The sequence below is a fragment of the Rhopalosiphum maidis genome, chromosome 1 (genome assembly GCF_003676215.2).
Source record: "Rhopalosiphum maidis isolate BTI-1 chromosome 1, ASM367621v3, whole genome shotgun sequence".
Taxonomy (NCBI): domain Eukaryota; kingdom Metazoa; phylum Arthropoda; class Insecta; order Hemiptera; family Aphididae; genus Rhopalosiphum; species Rhopalosiphum maidis.
This window is the reverse complement of record NC_040877.1, coordinates 89,710,791-89,723,498: the sequence shown is the minus strand read 5'-3', so window position 1 is coordinate 89,723,498 and position 12,708 is coordinate 89,710,791. Positions and strand designations below refer to the sequence as shown.

At 29.5% G+C, this 12,708-nt stretch overlaps 1 protein-coding gene across 1 annotated transcript; it reads right to left on the bottom strand.

Annotated features, from left to right (window-relative positions):
* Nucleotides 1–249: 249 nt before the first annotated feature.
* On the bottom strand, nt 250–5,620 carry LOC113552301 (6-phosphofructo-2-kinase/fructose-2,6-bisphosphatase-like). Its single transcript, XM_026955106.2, has 9 exons — nt 4,401–5,620; nt 3,447–3,563; nt 2,423–2,583; nt 2,074–2,359; nt 1,902–2,005; nt 1,604–1,825; nt 1,299–1,536; nt 1,080–1,207; nt 250–945 (listed from the first exon to the last, which is right to left on the bottom strand). The coding sequence occupies exons 1-9, from the start codon at nt 4,519–4,521 to the stop codon at nt 844–846; spliced, it is 1,479 nt and encodes a 492-aa protein (XP_026810907.1). The 5' UTR covers nt 4,522–5,620; the 3' UTR covers nt 250–843.
* Nucleotides 5,621–12,708: the final 7,088 nt, after the last annotated feature.

The window sequence follows — 12,708 nt, the reverse complement described above, 5'->3', positions numbered from 1 at the left end:
CCAAAATCAATAATATTACTGATTTTTTTTTTTTTTTTTAAACAACAATGTATATGGTTTAAAGTAAAAAACATATAATAAATCAAAAATAACTACAGTACAAAAATATTTAAACTAATAATTAAAATGGAAGAATAGAATAGTTTGTTATAAAAAAAAAAAAAATAATAATTAATATAATTATTGGATTTCATATATCTTTTATCGACATTAATATTTTTTCTGTCGCTGCTACATAGAAACATGTTCGTATTTTAGCAGAGTTATAATGCAGTGTTTGTGCGATCATAAAATTTTGTAAATAATGTAAGAGATCAAACACATATACTCATTCATTATGATTTTTTTTTTTTTTTTTTAATAACATCAAATGATTTTAATACTGAAACTAGCATGGGAACTAGAGACAATAAAATTTAGTTTGTTTAAAGTTAGATATAAATATAACAATATTCTAAATTAATGTATTAATAAACTATAGAAATCCATAACTTTCCATGTACTTATAATTTATTATACTTAATCCCTAATAAATAATATTTAATTTGTATTCTTCCGAATCTATACTTAAAAATTATTAAAATATCTCTAATATTTATCATCTCCTAACATGGTCCGTTAATGTCAAAAACAATCAAATTACTAATATTCACTTTGAATATTCTTATCATAGTATAAAGTTAATGTGAAAATTCTATACCTGAAATTAAACATTATGTTTTTTATATTATCAAACCATTTTAAATGCCATGACGTTATAAACTTTAAAGATCTAAGATTATTGGGATATCGTATATGAATTTAAATCTATGAGACATTAATATATCTAATTATATATTATGTTCAAAGCTGAACAATTGGCGCATGATTCCACAAAGATAAATTCTCAAAATGAGCTGGCACTGTTAGTAAGGCATCATCAGTTGAACGATTGACAGAACAGTTCTGTAATACATTTAAATTATAAAAATAATATTATTTAATAGAATTGAACAAATAGATGATCAGTAACAAATTTACTAAATTGAGCATTAAAAAAGATAAATAAATAAAACTATTTTTTTTTGTATTAAGTATACCTTTGGTTGCATACGATATGTGTCCACACATTCAATGTTTAGCTTAATCACTTCCATTTTGCATTTGTATCCGCTTAATGTCAGCTTGATGATGGTATGTAAAGGTACGTTAATGTACGGTAATTCTTCTGCAAGTAAAATATAAATGAGATAAATAAAATTGTAAAATACAAAATGTTTAAACCTTAAATTTTAGTTTTATTAAATAAATTAAATTACCATGTTTCTTATTTAAGAAATATCCAAGTAAGCATCTTAAAACAGCTTGGTGACTGATTATTAATAAATTATCCATATCTCCTTCAAGTTCCAACAATACTGGTTTCAATCGTGTCATAATATCTATGTAAGATTCTCCCCATGGATAACGATACTGTAACTTATCTTGATCACGCCAAGCAAACTCTTGTGGAAATTTGCATTGCATCTCTTCATAACTCAATCCTTCACATACACCCTAAAAATTAAATAAGACATTTAACATTAGAGTTACTAAAATATAAACAAATAATATGTGTACTTACAGCATATAACTCATTAAGGAAAGGTACAGGTTCTATTGGAGCTTTAATACCTTGAGCTGTTTGATGGGTGCGTTTCAATTCACTAGTCCACACACGTAGTCCTTCTAAACGATTCTCATTATTAAAATAGCGTGCTAATGCTGCAGCATAAGTGCGACCACGGACTGATAATTCTGCATCTCCACCAATACGACCCAAAACATTATTTTCACTTTCGCCATGCTATAAATAAGTTATGAAGTTGTTATGAAAGTAAAAATTAAAAAATTATAGTTTATTTATTATAGTTAAAACCTACTCTTGAAAAATAAAATGTTTTTGCTAATGGTTTGAAATTTGAAACAAAGGCTAGCACCTCACTTTGCATAGGAGAATTCAAACGACAAACAGTTAGTGATTCTCCTGAATACAATTTTAACATTAATTAAAATAACATGTATATTTTTTCAGCTGATTGTTTTATATATTACCTGCATTTAAATATTTTATGTAGCTATAGCCATCTGATTTTGGTTTCATAGGTTCATGTTGTTCCATATAATGTTCAATCTTGTGATGAAAATCATCGAGAGCTTTCTCACTAGACATATTTCTATAGTCCTTACTGAATTGCATCACTTCTTTGACATTGTGCTCAATAAGCATCTCATCGTCACAAACACACTCAATAAATAATACCTTATATCCCATAACCTTAGCAAAATGATCATATACTGTTTGACGGCGAGCTTGTGTTATATGAGTGCCATCCAATATCTAAAACATTTACAAATCTAATAGTTTAAAATTCTATAAAATATATAAAAACTTAATACATACAGCTACGTCTCCTCCATCTTGTAACCATTTGGTGGCGTCATCTTGTGCTTCTTGTGCACTTAATTGACGAATCTCAGCCGCTTCACTATTTTCCTTTCGAAATAGGTCATGGCTACTATATAACTCAATGTGTTTACGTCTGTATGAGCTCACAGAAAACACTAAAAATAATACAAAAAATAATTATTTATTTAACACAAATATGTAAACACATAAACATTAAACAGGTAATAAAGGTCTAATATAAATTAGTGTCGATAAATAAAAACTGATATTAAGTATATAATTCTCTTAATTGTTAAGATAACAAAGTTCAATAAAAAAAATAAAATGTACATAATTTTAACTAACTATCATAATTATATGAACATAACTTATTTACATACTCTTGTATTTTTAATTTACTAGATAATATTATTTTGCAGCTCTTGTGTGACATAGTGATATAAAAAATAAAAATTTATACTTTTATAAGACTATTTTTAGAATATAAGTTTATTGAATCATTTTAAATTTAATATTGAAGTTTTGAGTTATGAATATTGATTAGGATATTTTAACTAGGGGAATTATGATTGATTATAATAGGTACATTTGCACTTATAAGGTTTCAAAATAAACCAAAACATTAGCAAATTAATTGATTTTGCTATTGTGTCCTTCAACTATTTAGATTAATTTAAATTACCAAAGTATTATTGTGTAATTCATATTTAATTTGTTTGATAGAAAAAAAATGCTATTTACATTAATTTTAAACAAGGAAGGCCTGGTCTGTATGATACACTGATAACTGATATAGTAGCCTGGCCTCTTAGTATTACAAATTACCTAACAGCTGGATAAATGTTGGCTATAATACATTTATTTGTATAAATATTTTTCTCAAACCGGGTTTTCAATAGAATATTGTAAACATAGTGAATAACTATTACTTATTACTAGACATGATTACATTTAAACCTTTATTTTGAATCAAATTAAATGTCGTGCTTAGTTTTAATGATTATGAATTTAAACATACCTTTGGCCTTATGATTTGTCCAGTTGAGATATTGTTGAATCTTATAAGCAAGAATGGTTTTGCCACGTGCTGGCAATCCTACCATTGTTATAACCAAGGGCACAAAATGTTGGCCGACTGAAAAATTATACATAAAAATGTTAATGCCCGGCAATAATATGCAATATATACAAAACTTAAACTATAGTTAATAGAAAAACATGAAAGGTACTATTTGGCCAGGTATTCTCAATAATTTATTGGCCAATGTTCAGCAAATCACTTGAAAATAGATTTTTTGGCTAGTCAACACACCATTAGATTACTTAATAAATAAATCTTACCTATAAGTAGTTTAGTACCTACATTAAGTAGTAGGTACATACTAATATACTACCATTGACTTTTACATTTGCCTATGCAAAAAAATAATTGTTTCTAAATTAATTTTAAAAAATGAACGTTAAAGATACAATTTCTTAATTATTATTTTAAACATAGTATAAATGAAAATTGAAACACTGCAGGTTACTTAGAGAAGAAATTATTCATAGGTACAACTGATGTTACAATATTGATATTTTTAATAATTGTACCTATTAATTATGCTGGAAAATAAATTCAATACCAAAAATAACTATTAATACAACAATAACATTAAGATTTCTTTAAAACACATCATAATAAATATTGTAATTTTATTGTTGGAGTCTGGCCAAATGTAAAAGTATTTTACATTATCAACAGAATACTTTTTTAGCCACCCACACGGCCACAGCAATACGTCATACTTAAAAAATATAATATAAATGAAATAGTTTTAAAATAAACAGAACCTGTTGTTTTAATACCTAATACCTAAACAGTCTATATTAATTCAAATTGAATTTTATGTTGATACCGTTGAGAACTTTAAGCTTTTGCATGGTTTTAACAATCTATATTATGTGTTGCTATGTGAAAATTTGTTTTCACCTTGGAACATTACTAGCGGCATTAAATCTTTCTTTCCAACCAAATCGTCATCCTCAGATTCAGACTGTGACTGACGTTGCCAGTCCTTTTTAGTGGGCCGCATCATGATAGTAGGCGCCATGATGTTGGAGTTTACAGTCACACTAAAAATAGGACTTTGCTCACACCAATTATAACTATTCTATACTGCTAGCGGTGTGTGGGACTAGAGCACGGCGATGGTGTCTAGCTCTGAAAAGTGGTCTGAAGATGTGTGATAGATAAGCTTCTGCAGGTCTGGCCTCATGCCACCAATGGATCTTCTACGAACGACGTAGTCCACTTTGCTGGCCAGTGTGATGGTGCACAGGAAATTTGTCGAGTCCACTTTGGCCACCGGCGTGTAGAAGCGCAAACGAATGGTATAAAGGATACCGGATGTCTGTCTGTTCGTCCGTGAACACTTACGCAACGTGTGGTATCTGTGCAGCGATCGACGCTACGTGTGCAAACGCAAAGGTAGAACGCGCTGCGACGAGAGAAAGACAACAGCGGTCGGCGAACGAGTAGGAGTGGTGGAAGTGGCGGTCGGAGCAGTGTCGGAACCGGAATATGGGTACCTAAGCACACACCGGTAAGACTAGTGCGTTTTTTACGACAATGGTAAAAAAATATTCAGCCCTTGAGTTGCAACACTCGCGTGATGAGATTGACGTCGGCGGATTTCAAACGGCAACAGAAGTACAAATACATTGTCGACAGGTGCGAACGGTAAGTCGGAAATTGAGTTCTGTGCGCTTGTAAAATAATAAACGTTCTCTTTCAAACACCGAAACTATACAGTGCAAAACAATATGAACGACAAAAAATGATAAAAAAAAATAAAAAATAATATTATGAACCACTATAATATATTATCTATTCTACTACAGCACAACGAACTCGGGAGACGAACGACTGAACACTGTGCACTGTGCACTGACGTCGAGTGATGACTGACGAAGGGGGGCAATACTAAAAAGTGGCGCGACGAGCTGTACGACGGTGCGCCGAGCGTACACGGATTATACACGGACACTCTCACGCGAGACGGATCGGCGCGCGACGAACTACGGTGCGGATGCGGCGGCGACGACAGCGACGTGCTGCGGCGGACTCTGATAACTGTGTCGTCCGAGAGAAACGGTGCGATCGCGTGTGCGGGGCCGGGGGGAACCGAAAACGGGACGACGTGCTCGGCGCGCGTTAATGTATAGCTGCTACTGGCCGCAAAATCGCAGTAAATCGATAGCAATCCGTCCGGGTCTCGACGGAGCCGGCGCGTAACGTGATATTATGATGATGTGAAAAATACAGTCGTCCCGAACAAGTGTGGTGGGGATGGGCATCATTGACGCGCGCGCAGTGCCGCACGCCCGCATACGCGCATACCCTTAACCCGTCCCAGATCGTGTGGTCGGCTACGGCGGTGGCTTGCTGCCGTCGTGCCTTAAACACCGCAAATCGCTGGCGTTGTTGTTGTTGTTGTTGTTGTTATTGTTGACCTGTTACCGCTTACTAGTCCAATACTACCACTACACCAACCACAATACTACGCAGAGTCTGGAGTATTTTATTTCTAGCGCGCCACGACTGCAGGCAGCCCTCTTCGTCGAGGACTTGAACGTTTTTAGTGTTTTTAGTTTTTACGACGTAGTTTCACGGCTTCGGTCAAGGTCGTGTACCGTTCATCCCCTTATTCGTACCACCTCACACATTTTATAATTTGTTATCCCCTCGACCTTTACACGTGGACTCTGCGTCCGTAAACAGTGAATCGTGTTTCTTTTAGATTACGAGGAAGCGATACACTCTATACGACTACGCATGTCGTCGACCACACGGATTTGAAACTACAATTTAATATAAATCATAATAAATATACACAAATATTCAGCTACCAGCCGTTTATTTTCGCTAAATATTTCATACGTATATTGTATATACCTACATAATATATATGATACCTATATATTATATTATGATATGCCGATATGGTATGTTCATAATATTCTTAATGTATCAATATGTATGATAAATTGCACTGTGTAGTCACTTCCTACTCCCATTCCCATACCAATTACCATGGATAATATCTTTTTCTTATATAAGATATTTTACTTATTTTAATATATCAGGTATATAGTGTGAATTTATTTTTTCTTATTCAAATGTAAAAGATTCGTATTTGATTTAGTTTGTATGTTTATGTAACATATATCACGCAACATAAATATTAACGTATTAGCAATTAAAATTTTAAACTAAATGTATTACATGTATTTTAATATATTCACGTGTCAAGTATATGCTTAACTTAAAAGTTCATAGAGTGATTAGCACTTAACAAGTAACGACTTAACAGCTGCCCTAAGTAGGTCCTGATTATCCTATGCGACCATACGGACTTTCATGCTTTGGTGCTTAATGCATATTGTTAGGTATATATAATAATATGCTTTTTACATATGCTGCTGTATCCATAATTTTTCTGTCTGTCCATTCGCGAACACACCCGCGTAAAAATACAAAATTGGTCGAAACATTTTATAAAGATTCTATTTTAACATTAGATATGTTGATTTAAATTTGGCTTTAGATACTGTCGATATATTATTCGAAGTAATTTCAAACTGATATCCATACCTACTTTGTTTCATGCATCAGCTAGAATTTTAATATTTACCTACTATCACGATCACGTCTTATTCTGACGTGTTTACTGTCTTAATATAATGTGAAATATTGAAATATTGCTTGGATCATAATATTATAGAAGCCTATTAAAAATTACGAAATGTAAGTTATAAATGTATACAATTGATTGTTCCTTACTCATAAATTACACAAATACACCAGAAAATCACGCTCACCGAATGCAGAGTGGGATCGATTTTTCTAACTTGTATTTTTCGTCGGCATCCCATCGATGAATCGACGACTCAATCGACTAATAATATTCAGCGGATATAGTACGCATTAAATTTCCTGTTTACGGAAACCACGGTTCCCCGAATAATATAATATTATACAATCGAGTTTTGTCAGTCGTCATTGTCCTTTAATGCGTGTGTCACAGATTTCATAGTGGATAAGTGCGTAAAGCATTTTTTTAACAAAGGCATATTTTGGAATGTATATATAGACATATTATTATTATATAAAGACAATAAAAAAGTATTCGAGCTACTGTTTAGTATATAAAATCGTTTTTGTTCGCTTCTTATACAACTAAATTAAAATAAACGAATTATTATGTATAGATAATCTAAACTCACAAAACCACAATAGTTACAAGCCACAATCTACATATTTATTTACAATGCCTGTTGTAAGATAAATATTAAGTATGATTAACTAAACATAATGAATGTCTTATATAAACTAATTGGCGTTTATATTGTTACTTGTCGGTACAAACTACTTATTTACATTATTTTTACTCTCGGTTATATAAGCACCAACATGCATCAATAATCCCTAAACCTACCTTAAAATACAATCAGCAATCAATTGGAAAGGGCGAGGCACGTTTGGGCCAGGGACATTTAGGTCACTAATAAAAATGCAACCCGTTTGGACCAAATTTTTTTTAGTACATTTTAAATTAAGTACCTTTAAGTAATTACTAGAAAGCTCGATTATGCTCGTTTTACATGGACGCGTATTGTACGCTCACGCTTTTATTTTACATTAGTTAAGTTCATACGCGCCGTATCGGCGAGCAAAACGGGTCATCGTCGGAGTAATAAGAAGTTCAGTTAAACTGTGTAAACTAATTTGTAATTTGTAGATTATGTACAGAACAAAATTATTTATAATTGATAACTGACCAAAACACTTAACTGGCAAAGAACAAGATATAAAAAATTTCCATGCAGATTTCAAAAAACCTGCACATTGTGCTGTTTTAAATACATTTCCTAATTGTAAAATTGTGTGCTGCTTTTTTCATTTAAGCCAAAGTTTTTATCGCAAAATTCAAAAACATTATTATTTACATAGTAAATACAAAGAAGAAAACTCAGAAGTTGAAAATTGGTTAAGATATTTTTATGGGTTAGCTTTTTAACCACCATCTGAAGTTGGAGATGGATATGCTCAATTGATGTCTATTGCTCCCAATATCGAATACGTTACTTACTTTGCTGACTATGTTTTAAATTATTACGTATCAGAAGATGCAGATTTCAATCCTTCTATTTGGGCAGCAGAACCTTCCGATTCACCACGTATAACAAATGGTCCTGAATCGTTTCACTTTCATTATAATTCACAATTTTATACACCCTATTCAAACATTTTCCAAGTAATTGACGTTCTTAAAGATTTTCAAGTTCAAACTATGCTGAAAATATCATCAATTTCAAATAATAAAATGAATGTTCAAAGAAATGATACACTTAAAAAACACAACATACTACATGCACGATGGGCACAATATAAAATGGTGAGATATCTCAATTGACGTATTTGAAGATTATTGGACAAATGTTTCAAGCAGCTCGAATTTAAATAATTCATAAAAAAATACATTTTCGTAATTTAGTCGACTCGTATTTAAAAAAATAATAATTTGACAAATTTTATATTGTACCTAATGTACCTATTTATTTTTTAATATTTTTATCTTTAAGACGAAGTAATCATACATATTTGATATTATTATAAAAAATAACAATAATAAAAATAAGAAACAGCATTTTTAACCATGCCAAAGACAGTCCTAAGCCTGTTAAAAATAAAATGGGAAGGAAAATGCTGGTCCGAACGAGTTGTATAAAAGTAATATATTTTAGTCCAAACGGGTCTTCAAAATTGGTCCAAACGAGCTGTGTTTTAGAAAAATTGGTCCAGACGGGTCCTGCTCATTGGAAAATACTGTAAGTAAATTTTTTTAATTATATCCAAATTTTACACAACGTCAACTAATAAAACTCTACCCCAAGGCCGTACTCAGGAAAAAATCGGGGGGAGGGGGGGTTATACAAATGTTAGTAAGTATAAAATAATGATAAAATAATTTGTGTAATGTAAGAAAATTTCGGGGGGGAGGGGAACCCCCTTGATCAACCTTTGATCTATCCTTCTTAGCTCTCTTAGAAAAACCCTAGTGAAACTTTCCAAGACACTGCTCCTTCTTTATACTATACTACATTACTCAGTGGTGAACTGGTTATTCTGATAACTTATTTCAGAAATTCTAATTTGGTATTAAATAGTTGTGCTAATTATACTATATGTACATAACGGTTGTTAGTATACTATTTTCTAATAAAAAAAATGTAAAAATTATATTTAATAATAATATAGGACATGGGTATTAATAGGTGCTCGTGAACAATTTTAAATAGGTAATATATATTATGTATAACTAAAACGCAAATAGCGGTGATTGATATGATGATTCTTAATCAAAGTACCTACATGCTACATAGTACATACTATATAGTTATTAGTTATTACCTATCTTTAGACTTGTAGACTGTAGTTAGTACCTGATACTTATTATTTAATATAGAACTTAATATTATTATATTATTAATTTATAACAAAGTACCGTATTAGGTATTTAGGTATATAAAATAATTTAATACATTTAAAATTATTACTTATTTTATCGCTTACATAAATATCTATGAGGTACTACACAAAATGAAAAAAAAATTTTTTGTAGCATTTTATTCGCACTAATGCACTAATTTGTATAACTTTGGAGTTTGAACTATATATTGCATAGTTGCATGTATTATAGTTACGAAAACACAGTATAAACATAATATTGTATTCTTTGATTTATTATTGAAAAAATAATATAATGGCACCAATTGTGTTATGGCGTAAACAGTGCAGGATAATCAATTTTTTTTTTAAGTTTACAGAGATAAATTTTTAAATTATATCAAAATATTGTATAGTTGTTGTGTAGTTATATACACACATATATATATATATATTCATAGATTACCATTTAATAAATACTAGGTATTTTCTTAGTAGAATCGGGTTTGATCTGCTGTAGTATAATATTAAAGATATATTGCGTTATTAGTTATAACTCTTAAAATTTAATGTAATAATAATACATAATAAGTAATCATATTTATTTAGTAGATTTACCTATAGCTATACAATATTTGAATATTATAAATTTATAAACAACATAATGTAGGTTATTATCATAAACAATAATTGTATGTTATTTGATTGTATTGTGAATCTATTACCTAAACGTTTTCATTATAATAATACTAATATATAATTAGCCATTATAGGAATATATTATAATTGGTAGATTAATAAATATTGTAATAACAACTTTAATTCGATGCAAAAAATATAATCATCTGTACCTAAATTAATTTAACAGTTACCTACGAGTATTATCGTATTATCTAAGTTATGCAAGAAATAAGAATACCGTTTAGATCAGTGGTGGCCAAACTTTTTTTACTTCAGGCCATAAAAAAAACTTTTTTTACCGCGGGCATTTTTTTACGTAAATATAAAATATTATAATTCTTTCGCGGGCCAGATATTAAATTGTTGTGGGCTGTATTTTGGCCACCACTGGTTTAGATTATAATTAACAGGCATATCAACAGGCTGTATAACATAACAACACTTAAAAAGTTAATAACCATAATATGATTGACATTGATATAATTTACTAAATTACTAAAATCTATCTTCAAAATATTTACCATTTTTAAATATACTCTTTTTTTTTTGTTATATCATTATAATTCATGACATTTTTATGATAACTAAAGGTAAATCAAAATCCAAAACTTTACATAAGTACTGTGGTTTTATTATTTTTGTTTTTTAGAAGTTATTTTTTTATGCAGAATGCTACACTAGCTTTTAGATAGAAAGTTAAATGTAATCTGGTTTCTGTTTATTTTTCAATAAAATTATTATAAATCATGTTACGATGAATATTTGTGTTTTTAGAAAATATAAACATACCTATTATTTTTTATAATATGTATAATTTAATAGTTAATATTCCAATGATTTACAGTTTTAAATTTTGATATATGAATATTAAATTCTTGAAAGTTGTTTACTGTTGTGTTCAATTTTAGATTTAAATTTTTTTTTTCTGAAATGACGTGTAGATACAAAATACAAATTATCAATATAATTACCTGTTAATTATGCATATTGTTGTAAACTTTTACCTAAGAAAAATTGCTCCTGGTAATACCCAGTTATTGATTGTCTGATATTATTAAATTTATAATCAAAATATAGTAAAATGAGTGATTGTAAATTTCACTAGTATTGTTTTTATTTTATCTTAGGAAACCATATAAATTAATAAATTCCAAGTGTACTAACTTATGACTAGTAAAATAAACCTAAACTGCATTAATATTATTTTTAAATTTAAAGTTAAAACTACATTTTGTTTTAATGACACATGTTTTCTTTCCTAATTTAAGGCTAAAATTAATAAAAAAAATGCGTTCATACATAGACTATCATCATTTTTTTTAAATTATTTATTTTTTTTTTATTGTGATATAAATACTTTTGTAAAGTAAACGTTTTGTTGTGATAAAACGTACAAATCGTAATAATGACTTTGAAAATTATAGGTTGCAAAATTTAGATTGAATTTATATTTTTTTTATTGGTATGTAATAAGTATATTTCATTATACAAATTTGAATTTGAATTTTTTATAATATCAGTGGAATTTACATTTATTTAGTACCCGTGGAGCGTGGAGCTTACATTTATTTTTGTATATCAAATAGAATTCACATGTTATAAATCTAATTCTAAAATTTACTCCTTGAAAATCGGTGTCTCGGTGAAATTGAAATGCTTCCAATAAAATGTAACATATTGTAATTAGTAATTACTAATTTACTAATAATATATTATTTATAAGACTCAATAATTGATATCCATACTTATACATTACAATCTTTAGTGTTATAAATATGTTATCACAATAATTGTAAATGTGATGGTGTTAAAAAGTAAATAACTGAACATGCAATATGCAAACGTGGTTAACGCACTTTAAAATAGAAACAAGCTTCAAGACAGTGAAAATATATTTACGTAACTACTAACTATAGGTACATATATTATGGTTATATTTATATATTTTGCTGTGAAAATATTATGAATTCAACAAAGAATTTTATTTTTCTACTTAAAATAACAGAATAACTACAAATGACAACTGATGAAAACATAAATGACATCAGAACCTTGTTCTAAAATATTATCAATTAAAAATATTTTATGATTATATTAATACTTATAA